Raw genomic sequence first — 22,910 nt, 5'->3', positions numbered from 1 at the left:
ACAGGGAAACTAATCCTCACACAGACACTAATTCCTTATAAACACTGTTGTATTTACGTGAAAACATGTCGTCGTCCCCCCCCCCGACCTCGCATGATTCTGGCAGGGGAACGTTGATGATTTAGGGCCACTACTCCTGTCTCAAACTGTGTCAGCTCTGCTGCGGGGCCGAGGCTGTGTGTGTGTGTGTGTGAGTGTGTGTGAGTGTGTGTGTGAGTGTGTGTGTGTGTGTGTGTGTGTGTGTGTACGCTGCGGGGCCAAGGCTGTGTGTGTGTGTGTGAGTGAGTGTGTGTGTGTGTGTGAGTGTGTGTGTGTGTGTGTGTACGCTGCGGGGCCAAGGCTGTGTGCGTGTGAGTGTGTGTGTGTGTGAGTGTGTGTGTGTGTGTGTGTATGTGTGTTTGTGTGTGTGCGCGCTGCGGGGCCAAGGCTGTGTGTGTGTGAGTGTGTGTGTGTGAGTGTGTGTGTATGTGTGTTTGTGTGTGTGCGCGCTGCGGGGCCAAGGCTGTGTGTGTGTGAGTGTGTGTGTGAGTGTGTGTGCTGCGGGGCCAAGGCTGTGTGTGAGTGTGTGTGTGTGTGAGTGAGTGTGTGTGCTGCGGGGCCAAGGCTGTGTGTGTGTGTGTGCTGCGGGGCCAAGTCTGTGTGTGTTTGTGTATGTGTGTCTGTGTATGTGTGTGTGCTCGCTGCGGGGCAGAGGCTGTGTGTGTTTGTGTGTGTGTGTGTGCTCACAGCGGGGCCGAGGCTGTGTGTGTTCGCGTGTGCTCGCTGCGAGGCTGTGTGTGTTTGTGTATGTGTGTCTGTGTATGTGTGTGTGTGTGTGCTCGCTGCGGGGCCAAGGCTGTGTGTGTTTGTGTATGTGTGTTCGTGTATGTGTGTGTGTGCTCGCTGCGGGGCCAAGGCTGTGTGTGTTTGTGTATGTGTGTCTGTGTATGTGTGTGTGTGTGTGCTCGCTGCGAGGCAGAGGCTGTGTGTGTTTGTGTATGTGTGTCTGTGTATGTGTGTGTGTGTGTGCTCGCTGCGGGGCAGAGGCTGTGTGTGTTTGTGTATGTGTGTTCGTGTGTGTGTGTGTGTGTATGTGTGTGCTGCGGGGCAGAGGCTGTTTGTGTGTGTATGTATGTGTGTGTGTGTGCGCGTTGCGGGGACGAGGCTGTGTGTGTGTGTGTATGTATGTATGTGTGTGTGCGCGCTGCGGGGCCGAGGCTGTGTGTGTGTGTGTGTGTGTTTGTGTATGTGTGTGCTGCGGGGCAGAGGCTGTTAGTGTGTGTATGTATGTGTGTGTGTGTGCGCGTTGTGGGGCCGAGGCTGTGTGTGTGTGTGTATGTATGTATGTGTGTGTGCGCGCGCTGCGGGGCCGAGGCTGTGTGTGTGTGTGTTTGTGTGTGTGTGCGGGGCTATGCTTGTTAAAGGATGGTGGGATATAAATACTAAATTAATCATGTTTTGGCTCAACTTGCGGGGCCTCTTGCTGAAATGTGCTTGTGGAGGCCCGCGATCACATCAAATATTAACAGCTATGTTTCCCTGACAACTGGCAGGAGGATGAGGAGGGGCCTCCTTCCTCGTGGCATCAGAGGAAGGGAGTTTCCATATGTTGGTTTGACTTCTTTCTCCAAAACAGATGCAATTCATTCATTGATAAGCAAAAAAACAAAACAAAAATCCAGTCTTGTGCATTGTGATGCTGTTATTCAAATGACTGTGAATAAATACATTGGAAAGATGCCTGATGTGACTGTAGCCCAGTGTGATGCCTGATGTGACTGTAGCCCAGTGTGATGCCTGATGTGACTGTAGCCCAGTGTAAAGCGTGATGCCTGATGTGACTGTAGACCAGTGTAAAGTGAGATGCCTGATGTGACTGTAGCCCAGTGTAAAGTGTGATGCCTGATGTGACTGTAGCCCAGTGTGATGCCTGATGTGACTGTAGCCCAGTGTAAAGTGTGATGCCTGATGTGACTGTAGCCCAGTGTGATGCCTGATGTGACTGTAGCCCAGTGTAAAGTGTGATGCCTGATGTGACTGTAGCCCAGTGTGATGCCTGATGTGACTGTAGCCCAGTGTAAAGTGTGATGCCTGATGTGACTGTAGCCCAGTGTAAAGTGAGATGCCTGATGTGACTCTGTGTAAAGTGTGATGCCTGATGTGACTCCTTAGCCCAGTGTAAAGTGAGATGCCTGATGTGACTGTAGCCCAGTGTAAAGTGTGATGCCTGATGTGACTGTAGCCCAGTGTAAAGGGTGATGCCTGATGTGACTGTAGCCCAGTGTAAAGTGTGATGCCTGATGTGACTGTAGCCCAGTGTAAAGTGTGATGCCTGATGTGACTGTATCCCAGTGTAAAGTGTGATGCCTGATGTAACTGTAGCCCTGTGTAAAGTGTGATGCCTGATGTGACTGTAGCACAGTGTGATGCCTGATGTGACTGTAGCCCAGTGTGATGCCTGATGTGACTCTGTAGCCCAGTGTGATGCCTGATGTGACTGTAGTCCAGTGTGATGCCTGATGTGACTGTAGCCCAGTGTGATGCCTGATGTGACTGTAGCCCAGTGGAAAGTGAGATGCCTGATGTGACTGTAGCCCAGTGTGATGCCTGATGTGACTGTAGCCCAGTGTGATGCCTGATGTGACTGTAGCCCAGTGTGATGCCTGATGTGACTGTAGCCCAGTGTGATGCCTGATGTGACTGTAGCCCAGTGTAAAGTGTGATGCCTGATGTGACTGTAGCCCAGTGTGATGCCTGATGTGACTGTAGCCCAGTGTGATGCCTGATGTGACTGTAGCCCAGTGTAAAGTGTGATGCCTGATGTGACTGTAGCCCAGTGTGATGCCTGAAGTGACTGTAGCCCAGTGTAAAGTGTGATGCCTGATGTGACTGTAGCCCAGTGTGATGCCTGATGTGACTGTAGCCCAGTGTAAAGTGTGATGCCTGATGTGACTGTAGCCCAGTGTGATGCCTGATGTGACTGTAGCCCAGTGTGATGCCTGATGTGACTGTAGCCCAGTGTAAAGTGTGATGCCTGATGTGACTGTAGCCCAGTGTGATGCCTGATGTGACTGTAGCCCAGTGTGATGCCTGATGTGACTGTAGCCCAGTGTGATGCCTGATGTGACTGTAGCCCAGTGTGATGCCTGATGTGACTGTAGCCCAGTGTGATGCCTGATGTGACTGTAGCACAGTGTGATGCCTGATGTGACTGTAGCCCAGTGTGATGCCTGATGTGACTGTAGCCCAGTGTGATGCCTGATGTGACTGTAGCCCAGTGTGATGCCTGATGTGACTGTAGCCCAGTGTAAAGTGTGATGCCTGATGTGACTGTAGCCCAGTGTAAAGTGTGATGCCTGATGTGACTGTAGCCCAGTGTGATGCCTGATGTGACTGTGGCCCAGTGGAAAGTGTGATGCCTGATGTGACTGTAGCCCAGTGTAAAGTGTGATGCCTGATGTGACTGTAGCCCAGTGTGATGTCTGATGTGACTGTAGCCCAGTGTAAAGTGTGATGCCTGATGTGACTGTAGCCCAGTGTAAAGTGTGATGCCTGATGTGACTGTAGCCCAGTGGAAAATGTGATGCCTGATGTGACTGTAGCCCAGTGTAAAGTGAGATGCCTGATGTGACTGTAGCCCAGTGTGATGCCTGATGTGACTGTAGCCCAGTGTAAAGTGTGATGCCTGATGTGACTGTAGCCCAGTGTAAAGTGTGATGCCTGATGTGACTGTAGCCCTGTGTAAAGTCTGATGCCTGATGTTACTCTGTGGCCCAGTGGAAAGTGTGATGCCTGATGTGACTCTGTGGCCCAGTGGAAAGTGTGATGCCTGATGTGACTCTGTGGCCCAGGGTAAAGTGTGATGCCTGATGTGACTGTAGCCCAGTGAGATGCCTGATGTGACTCTAGAGCCCTGTGTAAAGTGTGATGCCTGATGTGACTGTAGCCCAGTGAGATGCCTGATGTGACTGTAGCCCAGTGTAAAGTGTGATGCCTGATGTGACTGTAGCCCAGTGTGATGCCTGATGTGACTGTAGCCCAGTGTGATGCCTGATGTGACTGTAGCCCAGTGTAAAGTGTGATGCCTGATGTGACTGTAGCCCAGTGTGATGCCTGATGTGACTGTAGCCCAGTGTAAAGTGTGATGCCTGATGTGACTGTAGCCCAGTGTAAAGTGAGATGCCTGATGTGACTGTAGCCCAGTGTAAAGTGTGATGCCTGATGTGACTGTAGCCCAGTGTGATGTCTGATGTGACTGTAGCCCAGTGTAAAGTGTGATGCCTGATGTGACTGTAGCCCAGTGTAAAGTGTGATGCCTGATGTGACTGTAGCCCAGTGGAAAATGTGATGCCTGATGTGACTGTAGCCCAGTGTAAAGTGAGATGCCTGATGTGACTGTAGCCCAGTGTGATGCCTGATGTGACTGTAGCCCAGTGTAAAGTGTGATATCTGATGTAACTGTAGCCCTGTGTAAAGTGTGATGCCTGATGTGACTGTAGCACAGTGTGATGCCTGATGTGACTGTAGCCCAGTGTGATGCCTGATGTGACTCTGTAGCCCAGTGTGATGCCTGATGTGACTGTAGTCCAGTGTGATGCCTGATGTGACTGTAGCCCAGTGTGATGCCTGATGTGACTGTAGCCCAGTGGAAAGTGAGATGCCTGATGTGACTGTAGCCCAGTGTGATGCCTGATGTGACTGTAGCCCAGTGTGATGCCTGATGTGACTGTAGCCCAGTGTGATGCCTGATGTGACTGTAGCCCAGTGTGATGCCTGATGTGACTGTAGCACAGTGTGATGCCTGATGTGACTGTAGCCCAGTGTGATGCCTGATGTGACTGTAGCCCAGTGTGATGCCTGATGTGACTGTAGCCCAGTGTAAAGTGTGATGCCTGATGTGACTGTAGCCCAGTGTAAAGTGTGATGCCTGATGTGACTGTAGCCCAGTGTGATGCCTGATGTGACTGTGGCCCAGTGGAAAGTGTGATGCCTGATGTGACTGTAGCCCAGTGTAAAGTGTGATGCCTGATGTGACTGTAGCCCAGTGTGATGTCTGATGTGACTGTAGCCCAGTGTAAAGTGTGATGCCTGATGTGACTGTAGCCCAGTGTAAAGTGTGATGCCTGATGTGACTGTAGCCCAGTGGAAAATGTGATGCCTGATGTGACTGTAGCCCAGTGTAAAGTGAGATGCCTGATGTGACTGTAGCCCAGTGTGATGCCTGATGTGACTGTAGCCCAGTGTAAAGTGTGATGCCTGATGTGACTGTAGCCCTGTGTAAAGTCTGATGCCTGATGTTACTCTGTGGCCCAGTGGAAAGTGTGATGCCTGATGTGACTCTGTGGCCCAGTGGAAAGTGTGATGCCTGATGTGACTCTGTGGCCCAGGGTAAAGTGTGATGCCTGATGTGACTGTAGCCCAGTGAGATGCCTGATGTGACTCTAGAGCCCTGTGTAAAGTGTGATGCCTGATGTGACTGTAGCCCAGTGAGATGCCTGATGTGACTCTAGAGCCCTGTGTAAAGTGTGATGCCTGATATGATTATATAGCCCTGTGTAAAGTGTGATGCCCATAGGAAAGCACAATATATATGGAATAGGGTTCTGTTTGAAACACACCCTTACACTCATCACAATATTCAGGTCCACCAGTCTTGTGCACAGTGATCAGTCTGGAAGCTTGATATGATATATAGTACCTGTTTTAAAAGTCTGGACACACCTACTCAATCAAGTTTTTTTTATTTTTTTACTATTTTCTACATTGTAGAATAATAGTGAAGACATCAGAAATATGAAATAACACATATGGAATCAAGTAGTAACCAAAAAAGTGTTAAACAAATCTAAATATATTTAGGATTTTCTTCAAAGTTGCCACCCTTTGCCTTGATGACAACTTTGCACACTCTTGACATTCTCTCAACCAGCTTCACCTGGAATGCTTTTCCAACAGTCTTGAAGGAGTTCCCACATATGCTGAGAACTTGTTGGCTGCTCTTCCGTTAACTCTACGGTCCAACTCATCCCAAACCATCTCAAGTGGGTTGAGGTCGGGGGATTGTGGAGGCCAGGTCATCTGATGCAGCATTCCATCACTCTCCTTCTTGGTTAAATAGTCCTCACACCGCCTGGAGGTGTGTTGGGTCATTTTTATTATCTATTCATCGAACCTGGCAAGTCAGTTAAGAACAAATTCTTATTTACAATGACAGCCTACAAGGCGACAAAAGGCCTCCCTGGTCTGTAGCTCTGTGAATAAGGACCCTGGTCTGTAGCTCTGTGAATAAGGACCCTGGTCTGTAGCTCTGTGAATAAGGACCCTGGTCTGTAGCTCTGTGAATAAGGACCCTGGTCTGTAGCTCTGTGAATAAGGACCCTGGTCTGTAGCTCTGTGAATAAGGACCCTGGTCTGTAGCTCTGTGAATAAGGACCCTGGTCTGTAGCTCTGTGAATAAGGACCCTGGTCTGTAGCTCTGTGAATAAGGACCCTGGTCTGTAGCTCTGTTAATAAGGACCCTGGTCTGTAGCTCTGTTAATAAGGACCCTGGTCTGTAGCTCTGTGAATAAGGACCCTGGTCTGTAGCTCTGTGAATAAGGACCCTGGTCTGTAGCTCTGTGAATAAGGACCGTGGTCTGTAGCTCTGTGAATAAGGACCCTGGTCTGTAGCTCTGTGAATAAGGACCCTGGTCTGTAGCTCTGTGAATAAGGACCCTGGTCTGTAGCTCTGTGAATAAGGACCCTGGTCTGTAGCTCTGTGAATAAGGACCCTGGTCTGTAGCTCTGTGAATAAGGACCCTGGTCTGTAGCTCTGTGAATAAGGACCCTGGTCTGTAGCTTTGCTAGTTCTGTCAAGTCTGAATGAGGCTGCTCCTCCATGGTAACAGTAGACCAATGAGGCTGCTCCTCCATGGTAACAGTCGGCCAATGAGGCTGCTCCTCCATGGTAACAGTAGACCAATGAGGCTGCTCCTCCACGGTAACAGTAGACCAATGAGGCTGCTCCTCCACGGTAACAGTGGGCCAATGAGGCTGCTCCTCCATGGTAACAGTAGACCAATGAGGCTGCTCCTCCATGGTAACAGTAGACCAATGAGGCTGCCCATCCATGGTAACAGTAGACCAATGAGGCTGCTCCTCCATGGTAACAGTAGACCAATGAGGCTGCTCCTCCATGGTAACAGTAGACCAATGAGGCTGCCCATCCATGGTAACAGATGACCAATGAGGCTGCTCCTCCATGGTAACAGTAGACCAATGAGGCTGCTCCTCCATGGTAACAGTAGACCAATGAGGCTGCTCCTCCATGGTAACAGTAGACCAATGAGGCTGCTCCTCCATGGTAACAGTCGGCCAATGAGGCTGCTCCTCCATGGTATCAGTAGACCAATGAGGTAGCTCCTCCATGGTAACAGTCGGCCAATGAGGCTGCTCCTCCATGGTAACAGTAGACCAATGAGGTAGCTCCTCCATGGTAACAGTGGGCCAATGAGGCTGCTCCTCCATGGTAACAGTAGACCAATGAGGTAGCTCCTCCATGGTAACAGTAGACCAATGAGGTAGCTCCTCCATGGTAACAGTGGGCCAATGAGGCTGCTCCTCCATGGTAACAGTAGACCAATGAGGCTGCCCATCCATGGTAACAGTAGACCAATGAGGCTGCTCCTCCATGGTAACAGTAGACCAATGAGGCTGCTCCTCCATGGTAACAGTAGACCAATGAGGCTGCCCATCCATGGTAACAGATGACCAATGAGGCTGCTCCTCCATGGTAACAGTAGACCAATGAGGCTGCTCCTCCATGGTAACAGTAGACCAATGAGGCTGCTCCTCCATGGTAACAGTAGACCAATGAGGCTGCTCCTCCATGGTAACAGTCGGCCAATGAGGCTGCTCCTCCATGGTATCAGTAGACCAATGAGGTAGCTCCTCCATGGTAACAGTCGGCCAATGAGGCTGCTCCTCCATGGTAACAGTAGACCAATGAGGTAGCTCCTCCATGGTAACAGTGGGCCAATGAGGCTGCTCCTCCATGGTAACAGTAGACCAATGAGGTAGCTCCTCCATGGTAACAGTAGACCAATGAGGTAGCTCCTCCATGGTAACAGTGGGCCAATGAGGCTGCTCCTCCATGGTAACAGTAGGCCAATGAGGCTGCTCCTCCATGGTAACAGTAGGCCAATGAGGCTGCTCCTCCACGGTAACAGTAGACCAATGAGGCTGCTCCTCCATGGTAACAGTAGCCATTCTAACAGTAGCCGCCCCACATGACTGGATCTTTTGGGAACCCCACAGGACTGGCTCTTTTAGGAACCCCACATGACTGGATCTTTTGGGAACCCCACAGGACTGGCTCTTTTAGGAACCCCACAGGACTGGCTCTTTTAGGAACCCCACAGGACCGGCTCTTTTAGGAACCCCACAGGACTGGATCTTTTAGAACCCCACAGGACTGGATCTTTTAGAACCCCACAGGACTGGATCTTTTGGGAACCCCACAGGACTGGATCTTTTGGGAACCCCACAGGACTGGATCTTTTGGGAACCCCACAGGACTGGCTCTTTTAGGAACCCCACAGGACTGGATCTTTTAGAACCCCACAGGACTGGATCTTTTGGGAACCCCACAGGACTGGCTCTTTTGGGAACCCCACAGGACTGGATCTTTTGGGAACCCCACAGGACTGGCTCTTTTAGGAACCCCACAGGACTGGCTCTTTTAGGAACCCCACAGGACTGGCTCTTTTAGGAACCCCACAGGACTGGCTCTTTTAGGAACCCCACAGGACTGGATCTTTTGGGAACCCCACAGGACTGGATCTTTTGGGAACCCCACAGGACTGGCTCTTTTAGGAACCCCACAGGACTGGATCTTTTAGAACCCCACAGGACTGGATCTTTTGGGAACCCCACAGGACTGGATCTTTTGGGAACCCCACAGGACTGGATCTTTTAGGAACCCCACAGGACTGGCTCTTTTAGAACCCCACAGGACTGGATCTTTTAGGAACCCCACAGGACTGGATCTTTTGGGAACCCCACAGGACTGGATCTTTTGGGAACCCCACAGGACTGGATCTTTTGGGAACCCCACAGGACTGGATCTTTTGGGAACCCCACAGGACTGGATCTTTTGGGAACCCCACAGGACTGGCTCTTTTAGGAACCCCACAGGACTGGATCTTTTAGAACCCCACAGGACTGGATCTTTTGGGAACCCCACAGGACTGGATCTTTTGGGAACCCCACAGGACTGGCTCTTTTGGGAACCCCACAGGACTGGATCTTTTGGGAACCCCACAGGACTGGCTCTTTTAGGAACCCCACAGGACTGGATCTTTTAGAACCCCACAGGACTGGATCTTTTGGGAACCCCACAGGACTGGATCTTTTAGGAACCCCACAGGACTGGCTCTTTTAGAACCCCACAGGACTGGCTCTTTTAGAACCCCACAGGACTGGATCTTTTAGAACCCCACAGGACTGGATCTTTCGGAACCCCACAGGACTGGATCTTTCGGAACCCCACAGGACTGGATCATTTAGGAACCCTAAAGGACTGGAATGTAAGACTGAGGGAACTGAGCTGAGGCCAGGGGGTACAGAGAGTGGAGGGCGGGGCAGTTTATCTCCTGTGTGTGTGTGTGAGAGAGAGAGCAAAGCTTTAGGGGGTAAATGAGGGTTCAGAGGGAGGTGGACCACGGCGAGGGAGGGGGCCTGTTTAAGGGTGCCACGCTGGGAGACGGACGGGTGTTACAACACAATCTACAGAGAGAGAGAAGGCTAACTGATAAACGCTAACAGAAAATAGGTGCATGAGCAAACGCCATTTCTCATCATTATCCGTGCGACCATGACAGGCACCGGAGAGGAGAGGCAATATCATCAGAGGGCCTCTGCTCCCTGATTGGGTTATTTGTCCGCTCTTATGCAAATGAGACGGGACAGAGGCTGCCGGGAGCAGTCGAGTGGGACGCTCCTTCACAGCAGGACAGGCAGGTGTACAGGACAAGCAGACAGTTATAGGTCCTTCACGACAGGACAGGTAGGTTTGTACAGGACAGGTAGGTGTACAGGACAAGCAGACAGTTATAGGTCCTTCACGACAGGACAGGTAGGTTGGTACAGGACAGGTAGGTTTGTACAGGACAGGTAGGTTTGTACAGGACAGGTAGGTTGTACAGGACAGGTAGGTGTACAGGACAAGCAGACAGTTATAGGTCCTTCACAGCAGGACAGGTAGGTTGTACAGGACAGGTAGGTTTGTACAGGACAGGTAGGTTTGTACAGGACAGGTAGGTGTACAGGACAGGTAGGTTGTACAGGACAGGCAGGTGTACAGGACAGGTAGGTTGTACAGGACAAGCAGAGAGTTATAGGTCCTTCACAGCAGGACAGGTAGGTTGTACAGGACAGGTAGGTTTGTACAGGACAGGTAGGTTTGTACAGGACAGGTAGGTGTACAGGACAGGTAGGTTGTACAGGACAGGCAGGTGTACAGGACAAGCAGAGAGTTATAGGTCCTTCACAGCAGGACAGGTAGGTTGGTACAGGACAGGTAGGTTGTACAGGACAGGTAGGTTTGTACAGGACAGGTAGGTTTGTACAGGACAGGTAGGTTTGTACAGGACAGGTAGGTTGTACAGGACAGGTAGGTTGTACAGGTAGGTGTACAGGACAGGTAGGTTGTACAGGACAGGTAGGTTGTACAGGACAGGTAGGTTGTACAGGACAGGTAGGTTGTACAGGACAGGTACAGCACCTTCACAAAGTATTCACACCCCTCGACTTTTTCCACAATTCAAAATGTATTCAAATAATAACAATTATCACTGGTCTACAGACAATACACAATATTTGCTAATGCGTGGAGCTAGAGGCGTCACTACAGACCCAGGGTTCGATCACGGGCTGTGTGACACCCGGCCGTGATCGGGAGTCCCATAGGGCGGCCCACAATTGACCCAACGCCGTCTGGGTTTGGGGCGTCATTGTAAAATAACAATTTGTTCTTAATTGATTTGCCTATTTCAATAAAAAAAAGGTTCAATAAAATATGAAGCAGTTTCTTTTATAAATTTAATTAAAAAGATGAAAACTGAAATGTCGAGTCAAGTATTCAACTCCTTTGTTACGGAAAGGAGCCTAAATACGTTTAGGAGTAAAAAATGTGCTTTTAACATGTCACATGATAAGTTTAATGGACTCAGTCTGTGTCCAATAAAAGTGTTTAACATGATTTTTGATTGACTGCCTCATCTCCGTACCCCACACATACAGATAATTGTAAGGTCCCTCAGACGAGCAGTGAATTTCAAACACGGATTCAACCACAAAGACCAGGGAGGTTTTCCAATCCTCACAAAGAAGGTCACCTATTGGGAGATGGGTAAAAAATAAATAAAAAGCAGACATTGAATATCCCTTTTATTAATTACACTTTGGATGGTGCATCAATACAACCAGTCACTACAGAGATACAGGCGTCCTTCTTAACTCAGTTGCCAGTGAGGAAGGAAACCACTCAGTGATTTCACCAGGCCAATGGTGACTTTTAAAAACAGGTACAGAGTTTAATGGCTGTGATAGGAGAAAACTGAGGATGGATCAACATTGTAGTTACTCTACAATACTAACCTAAATGACAGAATGAAAAGAAGGAAGCCTGTACAGAATAACAAATATTCCAAAACATGCATCTTGTTTGCAACAAGGCACTAAAGTAATACTTCAAAAAAATGTGGCAAAAAATATATTTTTTGTCCTGAATACAAAGATTTACATTTAGGGAAATCCAATACAACACATTACTGAGTACCACTCTCCATATTTTCAAGCATAGTGGTGGCTGCATCATGTTATGGGTATACTTGTAATTGTTAAGGACTGGGTGAGTTTTTCAGGATAAAAAAATAAACAGACTGGAGCAAAACACAGGAAGAATCCTGAGGAAAACCTGGTTCGGTTTCAGCTTTCCACCAGACACTGGGAGAGGAGTTCACCTTTCATCAGGACAATAAACCTAAAACACAAGGCCAAAATCTACACTGGAGTTGCTTACCAAGAAGACAGTGAATGTTCCCGAATGGCCGAGTTACTGCGGACCTAAATCTACTTCACAATCTATGTCAAGACCTGAAAATAGTTGAGTAGCAATGATCAACAACCAATGAGACAGAGCTTGAAGAAGATTGAAAACAATAAAATGTTCCACAATCTCTTGGAATCTTACCCAGAATGCCTCACAGCTGGGATCATCGCCGTAAAGCTGCTTCTACAAAGTACCGACTCTGGGGGGTGTGAGAACTTATGTAAATGAGACGTTACTGTATTTCTGTAATACAAACAATAAAATGGCATCGAAAAACATGTTTTCACTTTGTCATTATGGGATGTTGAGTGTAGATGGGCCGGGACAGGTAGGTGTGTAGATGGGCCGGGACAGGTAGGTGTGTAGATGGGTCGGGACAGGTAGGTGTGCAGATGGGTCGGGACAGGTAGGTGTGCAGATGGGTCGGGACAGGTAGGTGTGCAGATGGGTCGGGACAGGTAGGTGTGCAGATGGGTCGGGACAGGCAGGTGTGTAGATGGGTCGGGACAGGCAGGTGTGTAGATGGGTCGGGACAGGCAGGTGTGTAGATGGGTCGGGACAGGCAGGTGTGTAGATGGGTCGGGACAGGCAGGTGTGTAGATGGGTCGGGACAGGCAGGTGTGTAGATGGGTCAGGACAGGCAGGTGTGTAGATGGGTCAGGACAGGCAGGTGTGTAGATGGGTCAGGACAGGCAGGTGTGTAGATGGGTCAGGACAGGCAGGTGTGTTGATGGGTCAGGACAGGTAGGAGAACAGCCAGGACAGGTAGGTGTGTTGATGGGTCAGGAAAGGTAGGTGTACATTCAGGACAGGTAGGAGAACAGCCAGGACAGGTAGGTGTGTAGATGGGTCAGGACAGGCAGGTGTGTTGATGGGTCAGGACAGGTAGGAGAACAGCCAGGACAGGTAGGTGTGTTGATGGGTCAGGACAGGTAGCTGTACATTCAGGACAGGTAGGAGAACAGCCAGGACAGGTGGGTGTGTAGATGGGTCAGGACAGGCAGGTGTGTAGATGGGTCAGGACAGGTAGGAGAACAGCCAGGACAGGTAGGTGAACAGCCTGTTAAATAGACACATTAAAAGTGCTACAGGACCTCCATTGAAACGGTCTCATCATTACTCAGAGAAGTGACCATGTATACATGTTTTATATATACACACACACACACACACAACTGACCACAAATGTATTACAAATCTTGTCATTAACATTTCAAAAAGTAAAATCCTAAATCTTAAATCAGGAGAGGAAGTGTGCTGTCTGCCGATCACGTCCCGATGTCCTCTGGTCCCAGATCTAAGAGACATCACGGTCCCGTTGTCCTCTGGTCCCAGATCTAAGAGACATCACGGTCCTGTTGTCCTCTGGTCCCAGATCTAAGAGACATCATGTCCTGTTGCCCCAAATCTAAGAGACATCACATCCTGTTGTCTCAGATCTAAGAGACATCATGTCCTGTTGCCCCAAATCTAAGAGACAACAGGATGTGATAACCACACAGTTTAGCATTACGGAGATACCACACCAAGAGATAACCACAAAGCTCACCGTTACGGAGATACCACACCATGAGGTAACCACACAGCTCACCATTATGGAGATACCACAAAGCTCACCGTTATGGGGATACCACAAAGCTCACCGTTACAGAGATACCACACCAAGAGATAACCACAAAGCTCACCGTTATGGAGATACCACACAGCTCACCATTATGGAGATACCACACCAAGAGATAACCACAAAGCTCACCATTATGGAGATACCACACAGCTCACCGTTATGGAGATACCACACCAAGAAATAACCACACAGTTTACCGTTACGGAGGTACCACACAGCTCACCATTATGGAGATACCACACCAAGAGATAACTACACAGTTTACCGTTACGGAGATACCACACAGCTCACCGTTACGGAGATACCACACCGCTCACCATTACAGAGATACCACACCAAGAGAAACAGAACTTACCGTTAAGGAGATACCACAGAGCTCACCATTACGGAGACACTACACAGTTTACCGTTACGGAGATACCACACCAAGAGAAACAGAACTTACCATTAAGGAGATACCACAGAGCTGACCGTTACAGAGATACCACACCAAGAGGTAACCACACAGTTTACCGTTACGGAGATACCACACAGCTCACCGTTACGGAGATACCACACCAAGAGAAAAAGAACTTACCGTTACGGAGATACCACACATAGAGAAACAGAACTTACCATTAAGGAGATACCACACAGCTTACCGTTACGGAGATACCACACAGCTCACCGTTACGGAGATCCCACACAGTCTTTCTGACGTCGAGCCTCACCAAGTGGAAAATAGTTCTTGCCTTACCACATTTTGTTTTAATGGTAAATGTAAAACCACATGGAAATTTGCTCTTTTTGTGAAACGTTCTTTTTTTTTTTAATGGTCTTTATTTTGTCAGCTCTTTTTGTGGGATGTGTTTTATTAGCTGGTTTTGTTTCATCAATGGCATCACAGCTGCAGGGTTTTTTTCTGTTTTTTTTTTCAGCTGATTTTTTTATTATTTTTTATTTTTTGACCATTTGAAAGTCTTTATTTTATTTTTTTGACATTTCAAAAATAAATTCAAGAAAGAATCCCGAAGCAAAGCTGTCATTACAAATCATTAAAATCCAGACAGAGAATATTTACACAAGAAGCAATCTAATATCACACAGTCAAAACTCTCCGTCGTTTAGTTAAGTTCACCATTCTGTTCATAAACAGGCGTTTCAACACAACGACTCTTTATGTCATCATTTGATCTGATCAGTCAATGACCAATTGTTTTTCCTAAAGTAATCTAGTATCATTTCATTTCAATCCAATAAGCAAAAAAATAAAAGAACTGTACCAATCTTCATGTTATTAAACTACTTTTACAAATTAAAAGCAGGAAGAAGAAAAATAACCAGTATATTTACATGAAACTCCCACACAACTTTGTCTAGTAATCTTCTGAATCGCCACAACAGAATGAATTAACTGTTGAGGTTCTGACCTATTGTGAAATGCATCTAGTAGTTGAAAAAAAAAAAACAGCCAATCAGAAACTGTCAAAAAAAAAAACAGCCAATCAGAAACTGTAAAAAAAAAAAAAAAAAAAAAAAAAAAAAAAAAAATTGCGTTAGCATTTTTTCCAATCAGGGGCTGTCTTCATCTGCGCCAGGGGCGGGGTTCGTTGTCGTCATCCTCCTCGTCGTCGTCCTGGAGCAACGCATCATCAATCAGCGACTCTTCCTGGAACTACAAAAAAGGGACAAGACAAGACTTTAATAAAGAAAGAAAAACAACAGAGCTAATCTCTGGACATCCTAAATCCTCCTTAATCTGGCCAAATGTTACGCCCACCGGACATTATTTTCTTTACATTGGAGTCATTAAGCAGACACTCTTATCCAGAGAAGAAGAAATTAACGTTAAATGCCTTGCTCTTAAGGGCACAGAGATTTTTCTCCTAGTCGGCTGGGGGTTTCGAACCAGCAATCTTTTCGGGTTTACTGATCCAGAACAACACGTTGGGGACTGTCTGATTGGTCCAGAAACTAATGGGTTGGGACAGAGCCAGAACAACACGTTGGGGACTGTCTGATTGGTCCAGAAACTAATGGGTTGGGACAGAGCCAGAACAACACGTTGGGGACTGTCTGATTGGTCCAGAAACTAATGGGTTGGGACAGAGCCAGAACAACACGTTGGGGACTGTCTGATTGGTCCAGAAACTAATGGGTTGGGACAGAGCCAGAACAACACGTTGGGGACTGTCTGATTGGTCCAGAACCTAATGGGTTGGGACAGAGCCAGAACAACACGCTGGGGACTGTCTGATTGGTCCAGAAACTAATGGGTTGGGACAGAGCCAGAACAACACGCTGGGGACTGTCTGATTGGTCCAGAAACTAATGGGTTGGGACAGAGCCAGAACAACACGTTGGGGACTGTCTGATTGGTCCAGAAACTAATGGGTTGGGACAGAGCCAGAACAACACGCTGGGGACTGTCTGATTGGTCCAGAAACTAATGGGTTGGGACAGAGCCAGAACAACACGTTGGGGACTGTCTGATTGGTCCAGAAACTAATGGGTTGGGACAGAGCCAGAACAACACGCTGGGGACTGTCTGATTGGTCCAGAAACTAATGGGTTGGGACAGAGCCAGAACAACACGTTGGGGACTGTCTGATTGGTCCAGAAACTAATGGGTTGGGACAGAGCCAGAACAACACGTTGGGGACTGTCTGATTGGTCCAGAACCTAATGGGTTGGGACAGAGCCAGAACAACACGCTGGGGACTGTCTGATTGGTCCAGAAACTAATGGGTTGGGACAGAGCCAGAACAACACGTTGGGGACTGTCTAATTGGTCCAGAAACGAATGGGTTGGGACAGAGCCAGAACAACACGCTGGGAACTGTCTGATTGGTCCAGAAACTAATGGGTTGGGACAGAGCCAGAACAACACGCTGGGGACTGTCTGATTGGTCCAGAAACTAATGGGTTGGGACAGAGCCAGAACAACACGCTGGGGACTGTCTGATTGGTCCAGAAACTAATGGGTTGGAACAGAACAACACGCTGGGGACTGTCTGATTGGTCCAGAAACTAATGGGTTGGGACAGAGCCAGAACAACACGTTGGGGACTGTCTGATTGGTCCAGAAACTAATGGGTTGGGACAGAGCCAGAACAACACGCTGGGGACTGTCTGATTGGTCCAGAAACTAATGGGTTGGGACAGAGCCAGAACAACACGTTGGGGACTGTCTAATTGGTCCAGAAACTAATGGGTTGGGACAGAGCCAGAACAACACGTTGGGGACTGTCTGATTGGTCCAGAAACTAATGGGTTGGGACAGAGCCAGAACAACACGCTGGGGACTGTCTGATTGGTCCAGAAACTAATGGGTTGGGACAGAGCCAGAACAACACGTTGGGGACTGTCTGATTGGTCCAGAAACTAATGGGTTGGGACAGAGCCAGAACAACACGTTGGGGACTGTCTGATTGGTCCAGAAACTAATGGGTTGGGACAGAGCCAGAACAACACGCTGGGGACTGTCTGATTGGTCCAGAAACGAATGGGTTGGGACTGGCCCTCCAACACCACTTCCAGCAGCATCTGGTCTCCCATCCAGGGACTGACCAGGACCAACCCTGCTTAGCTTCAGAGGCAACCCAGTGGTGGGATTCAGGGTGGGATGCTGCTGGAGAAAAGCCTTAGCTGTGAAGCGCTGTGCCCAGACACACACACACACACACACACACACATCCCCAAACCATAAGCGACACATCGTAGTCCACAACTGGCAAAACAACATTCCACCTTCACCTCGTCGTGATCAGTCTCCTGCTCATCGGGCTCCTGGGAGGTCAGGGAGACGGCAGGCTTGTGCCAGGACAGACGCAGATCACTGCCGTTCAGACGGACGCTGTGTAGTGCCGCCTAGCGGAGGGCGGAGAGGGGGAACACAGGAGAGGACGGGAAGGGAGAGAGAGAGAGAGAGAGAGGAAGACACATGAGAGAACGAGGTGGAGAATGACTGTCCAACGTTGCAGCACTGGGTTGAAAACGTCCGGTTTGAGTCACGAGGTTGAAAAGTGTTTTACCTGTTCAGCCTCTGGTCTGCTCCTGTAGGTGATAACAGCCAGACAGGTTGTCTCGTCTATATGACAGTCCTCCAACTCTCCAAATTGCTTGAGAAAAAGGGAAAACAACAAGACTGGAATGAGATGAAAGATGGGAGTGAGGTGAAGACACACCGGTCTGCTCGTCCCAGAGTCTGAACTCATTCATTCACCCGAGCAAACAGGTATCAGAGCACTGCTGACGACCATTTTGTTTTCAACAATTCAACAGCTATTTTCTATTTTTCCCCCAAAACATCACATAAAGCCCGCCAACAAACATTCCTAATGTAATTCATATAAACCAGGACAGGGTTCATTAAAACTAGTTTAAAACCAGACTGGGTTCATTAAAACTAGTTTAAAACCAGACTGGGTTCATTAAAACGAGTTTAAAACCGGACTGGGTTCATTTAAACGAGTTTAAAACCAAACTGGATTCATTCAAATGAGTTTAAAACCAAACTGAGTTCATTAAAAACGAGTTTAAAACCAGACAGGGTTCATTCAAACGAGTTTAAACCCAAACCGAGTTCATTCAAACGAGTTTAAAACCAGACCGGGTTCATTCAAACGAGTTTAAAACCAGACCGGGTTCATTCAAACGAGTTTAAAGCAGACTGGGTTCATTAAAACTAGTTTAAAATCAGACCGGGTTCACTAAAACTAGTTTAAAACCAGACCGGGTTCATTAAAACTAGTTTAAACCAGACAGGGTTCACTAAAACTAGTTTAAACCAGACAGGGTTCACTAAAACTAGTTTAAACCAGACCGGGTTCATTAAAACTAGTTTAAACCAGACCGGGTTCATTAAAACTAGTTTAAAACCAGACCGGGTTCATTAAAACTAGTTTAAACCAGACAGGGTTCACTAAAACTAGTTTAAAACCAGACCGGGTTCATTAAAACTAGTTTAAAACCAGACAGGGTTCACTAAAACTAGTTTAAAACCAGACTGGGTTCATTAAAACTAGTTTAAACCAGACAGGGTTCATTAAAACTAGTTGAAAACCAGACTAGGTTCATTAAAACTAGTTTAAACCAGACAGGGTTCATTAAAACTAGTTTAAAACCAGACAGGGTTCATTAAAACTAGTTGAAGAAGCTCAACTCACAGCAAAGTGTGGCAGTAGATCCTGGAGGTCAGTCTCAGTAAAGCCAGAGATCTCCAGGGCTCTGGGTCTGTGATCTACTGTGGAGTGGACAGGGAGACCCCTCCCCCGGCAACCCCTTCCCCTACCCCTGCTCCTCAGGCCCCCACGGCCTCGAGCATGGGCCCCTCTGCCCCGCCCTGGCGCCAGGATCCCCCTCTTAGCTGCCTGGAGAGGAAGGCGGACAACGGCAGGATGATCAGTGTCACCTCAACACACACAATGCAATCTAGAAGAGACGATCTATAAAGATGAAACACCGCAGAAACACATCTGACAGTGTGACAGCACCCCCTGGTGGTTGAACAGAGAGACAGACAGTATACAAAGATTAAACACAGCAGAAACACATCTGACAGTGTGACAGCACCCCCTGGTGGTTGAACAGAGAGACAACAGCCAGTATACATAAAGATTAAACACAGCAGAAACACATCTGACAGTGTGACAGCACCCCCTGGTGGTTGAACAGAGAGACAACCAGAAATAAATGTATCAATCAGACAGACCTTCAGTTGAACCCCTACCTCTAACTGTAGTTGTGTCTGACCTTCAGCTGACCCCTACCTCTAACTGTAGTTGCATCTGACCTCCAGTTGACCCCTACCTCTAACTGTAGTTGTGTCTGACCTCCAGTTGACCCCTACCTCTAACTGTAGTTGTGTCTGACCTCCAGTCGACCCCTACCTCTAACTGTAGTTGCATCTGACCTCCAGTTGACCCCTACCTCTAACTGTAGTTGTGTCTGACCTCCAGTAACCCCTACCTCAAACTGTAGTTGTGTCTGACCTCCAGTTGACCCCTACCTCAAACTGTAGTTGTGTCTGACCTCCAGTAACCCCTACCTCAAACTGTAGTTGTGTCTGACCTCCAGTAACCCCTACCTCAAACTGTAGTTGTGTCTGACCTCCAGTAACCCCTACCTCAAACTGTAGTTGTGTCTGACCTCCAGTAACCCCTACCTCTAACTGTAGTTGTGTCTGACCTCCAGTAACCCCTACCTCTAACTGTAGTTGCGTCTGACCTCCAGTCGACCCCTACCTCTAACTGTAGTTGCGTCTGACCTCCAGTAACCCCTACCTCAAACTGTAGTTGTGTCTGACCTCCAGTAACCCCTACCTCAAACTGTAGTTGCGTCTGACCTTCAGCTGACCCCTACCTCTAACTGTAGTTGCGTCTGACCTCCAGTCGACCCCTACCTCTAACTGTAGTTGCGTCTGACCTCCAGTCGACCCCTACCTCTAACTGTAGTTGCATCTGACCTCCAGTAACCCCTACCTCTAACTGTAGTTGTGTCTGACCTCCAGGTGACCCCTACCTCTAACTGTAGTTGCATCTGACCTCCAGTTGACCCCTACCTCTAACTGTAGTTGCATCTGACCTCCAGTTGACCCCTACCTCTAACTGTAGTTGCGTCTGACCTCCAGTTGACCCCTACCTCTAACTGTAGTTGCGTCTGACCTCCAGTTGACCCCTACCTCTAACTGTAGTTGTGTATCTGACCTCCAGGTGACCCCTACCTCTAACTGTAGTTGTGTATCTGACCTCCAGGTGACCCCTACCTCTAACTGTAGTTGTGTATCTGACCTCCAGGTGACCCCTACCTCTAACTGTAGTTGTGTGTATCTGATCTTCAGCTGAACGGTATCTTCTCCAGACTGGGTCTTCTTATACAGGTCCAGTTCTGTGTCCAGCAACTCCTTCTGAGCCTACAGACAGACAGGAGAGACAGAAACAGGAGACAGAGAGACAGAGAGACAGACACAGGAGACAGGAGACAGAGAGACAGACACAGGAGACAGGAGACAGAGAGACAGACACAGGAGACAGGAGACAGAAACAGGAGACAGGAGACAGAGAGACAGACACAGGAGACAGGAGACAGAGAGACAGACACAGGAGACAGGAGACAGAGAGACAGACACAGGAGACAGGAGACAGAGAGACAGACACAGGAGACAGGAGACAGAAACAGGAGACAGACAAACAGGAGACAGACAAACAGGAGAGAGAGAGAGACAGACAGAGAGACAGAGAGAGGGAGAGAGAGAGAGCGAGAGAGAGAGCGAGAGAGAGAGCGAGAGAGAGCGAGAGAGAGAGAGACAGAGAGAGAGAGAGAGGCAGAGAGAGAGGCAGAGAGAGAGACAGAGAGAGACAGAGAGAGACAGAGAGAGACAGAGAGAGACAGAGAGAGAGATATATATTTTTTTTTTATTTTTACACTGGTCCAAAACAGGGATGATGGACTGGCAGAGGATTTACCAAACCTCCCCCGACACACACAGACAGGGGCGTCCCCCTGGGTGTTGAGCCCCGACACACACAGACAGGGGCGTCCCCCTGGGTGTTGAGCCCCGACACACACAGACAGGGGCGTCCCCCTGGGTGTTGAGCCCCGACACACACAGACAGGGGCGTCCCCCTGGGTGTTGAGCCCCGACACACAGACAGGGGCGTCCCCCTGGGTGTTGAGCCCCGACACACACAGACAGGGGCCTCCCCCTGGGTGTTGAGCCCCGACACACACAGACAGGGCGTCCCCCTGGGTGTTGAGCCCCGACACACACAGACAGGGGCGTCCCCCTGGGTGATGAGCCCCGACACACACAGAGACAGGGGCGTCCCCCTGGGTGTTGAGCCCCGACACACACAGACAGGGGCGTCCCCCTGGGTGTTGAGCCCCGACACACACAGACAGGGGCGTCCCCCTGGGTGTTGAGCCCCGACACACACAGACAGGGGCGTCCCCCTGGGTGTTGAGCCCCGACACACACAGACAGGGGCGTCCCCCTGGGTGCTGAGCCCCGACACACACAGACAGGGGCGTCCCCCTGGGTGCTGAGCCCCGACACACACAGACAGGGGCCTCCCCCTGGGTGTTGAGCCCCGACACACAGACAGGGGCGTCCCCCTGGGTGTTGAGCCCCGACACACACAGACAGGGGCCTCCCCCTGGGTGTTGAGCCCCGACACACACAGACAGGGGCCTCCCCCTGGGTGTTGAGCCCCGACACACACAGACAGGGGCGTCCCCCTGGGTGTTGAGCCCCGACACACACAGACAGGGGCCTCCCCCTGGGTGTTGAGCCCCGACACACACAGACAGGGGCCTCCCCCTGGGTGTTGAGCCCCGACACACACAGACAGGGGCGTCCCCCTGGGTGTTGAGCCCCGACACACAGACAGGGGCCTCCCCCTGGGTGTTGAGCCCCGACACACACAGACAGGGGCGTCCCCCTGGGTGTTGAGCCCCGACACACACAGACAGGGGCGTCCCCCTGGGTGTTGAGCCCCGACACACACAGACAGGGGCGTCCCCCTGGGTGTTGAGCCCCGACACACACAGACAGGGGCATTCAGGGTAGCCTAGTGGTTAGAGCGTTGGACTAGTAATCGAAAGGTTGCAAGTTCGAATCCCCGAGCTGACAAGGTACAAATCTGTCGTTCTGCCCCTGAACAGGCAGTTAACCCACTGTTCCTAGGCCGTCATTGAAAATAAGAATTTGTTCTTAACTGACTTGCCTGGTTAAATAAAGGTAAAAGAAAAACATTCCCCTGGGTGTTGTTGCCTCTCCAGAAAGTTGGGTTTGTTATTGGTTAAATTACACAAGAGTATGAATAAGTCATGATGATTGAGGTTGTGTGTGTGTGTGTGTGTGTGTGTGTGTGTGTGTGTGTGTGTGTGTGTGTGTGTGTGTGTGTGTGTGTGTGTATATATATACCTGAGCCTTGCTCTTGGGTGCCCCCCGTACTCCCGAAGGGTTAGAGAGCCCTTTAATCTCTTGCTGCAGTTTGGTAATACTCTTGGTCAGCGTTCCCAGCGTTGTCATGATCACCGCCTTGTCTTCTGCCTTCATCGTCTTGTTCTTCTCCAGTTTACAGATCAACAGCTGGAACGCGGGAGTAAAAACATGATACTAGCGACCTTCTAGGGTCCAAATCAAATCAAATTTTATTTGTCACATGCACGTGGTTAGCAGATGTTATTGGTCACATGGTTAGCAGATGTTAATGGTCACATACACACGGTTAG

The 22,910-nt window shown here is 49.2% G+C and overlaps 1 protein-coding gene and 1 long non-coding RNA gene across 2 annotated transcripts in view; both read right to left on the bottom strand.

Moving 5' to 3' along the window:
- Nucleotides 1-11,393: 11,393 nt before the first annotated feature.
- On the bottom strand, nucleotides 11,394-13,342 carry LOC135542987 (uncharacterized). The gene is made up of 2 exons (XR_010456155.1): nucleotides 12,212-13,342; nucleotides 11,394-12,001 (listed from the first exon to the last, which is right to left on the bottom strand). It is a non-coding gene; the product is annotated as an uncharacterized LOC135542987 (long non-coding RNA).
- A 1,371-nt stretch (nucleotides 13,343-14,713) lies between these two features.
- Nucleotides 14,714-22,910, bottom strand: part of LOC135543119 (RNA-binding protein 26-like) — a 36,667-nt gene continuing 28,470 nt past the window's right edge. Inside the window, exons 16-21 of the mRNA XM_064970196.1 lie at nucleotides 22,600-22,767; nucleotides 20,482-20,586; nucleotides 18,842-19,045; nucleotides 17,708-17,794; nucleotides 17,430-17,543; nucleotides 14,714-15,348 (exon numbers count right to left, since the gene is read on the bottom strand). Coding sequence (XP_064826268.1) covers nucleotides 15,259-15,348; nucleotides 17,430-17,543; nucleotides 17,708-17,794; nucleotides 18,842-19,045; nucleotides 20,482-20,586; nucleotides 22,600-22,767 — 768 coding nt within the window. The 3' untranslated portion in view covers nucleotides 14,714-15,258. The remainder of the gene's footprint in view (nucleotides 15,349-17,429; nucleotides 17,544-17,707; nucleotides 17,795-18,841; nucleotides 19,046-20,481; nucleotides 20,587-22,599; nucleotides 22,768-22,910) is intronic.

The sequence above is a fragment of the Oncorhynchus masou genome, chromosome 7 (assembly GCF_036934945.1).
Source record: "Oncorhynchus masou masou isolate Uvic2021 chromosome 7, UVic_Omas_1.1, whole genome shotgun sequence".
NCBI lineage: Eukaryota > Metazoa > Chordata > Actinopteri > Salmoniformes > Salmonidae > Oncorhynchus > Oncorhynchus masou.
The sequence above is the reverse complement of the archived record's forward strand: the minus strand, read 5'-3'. Positions and strand labels throughout refer to the sequence as shown.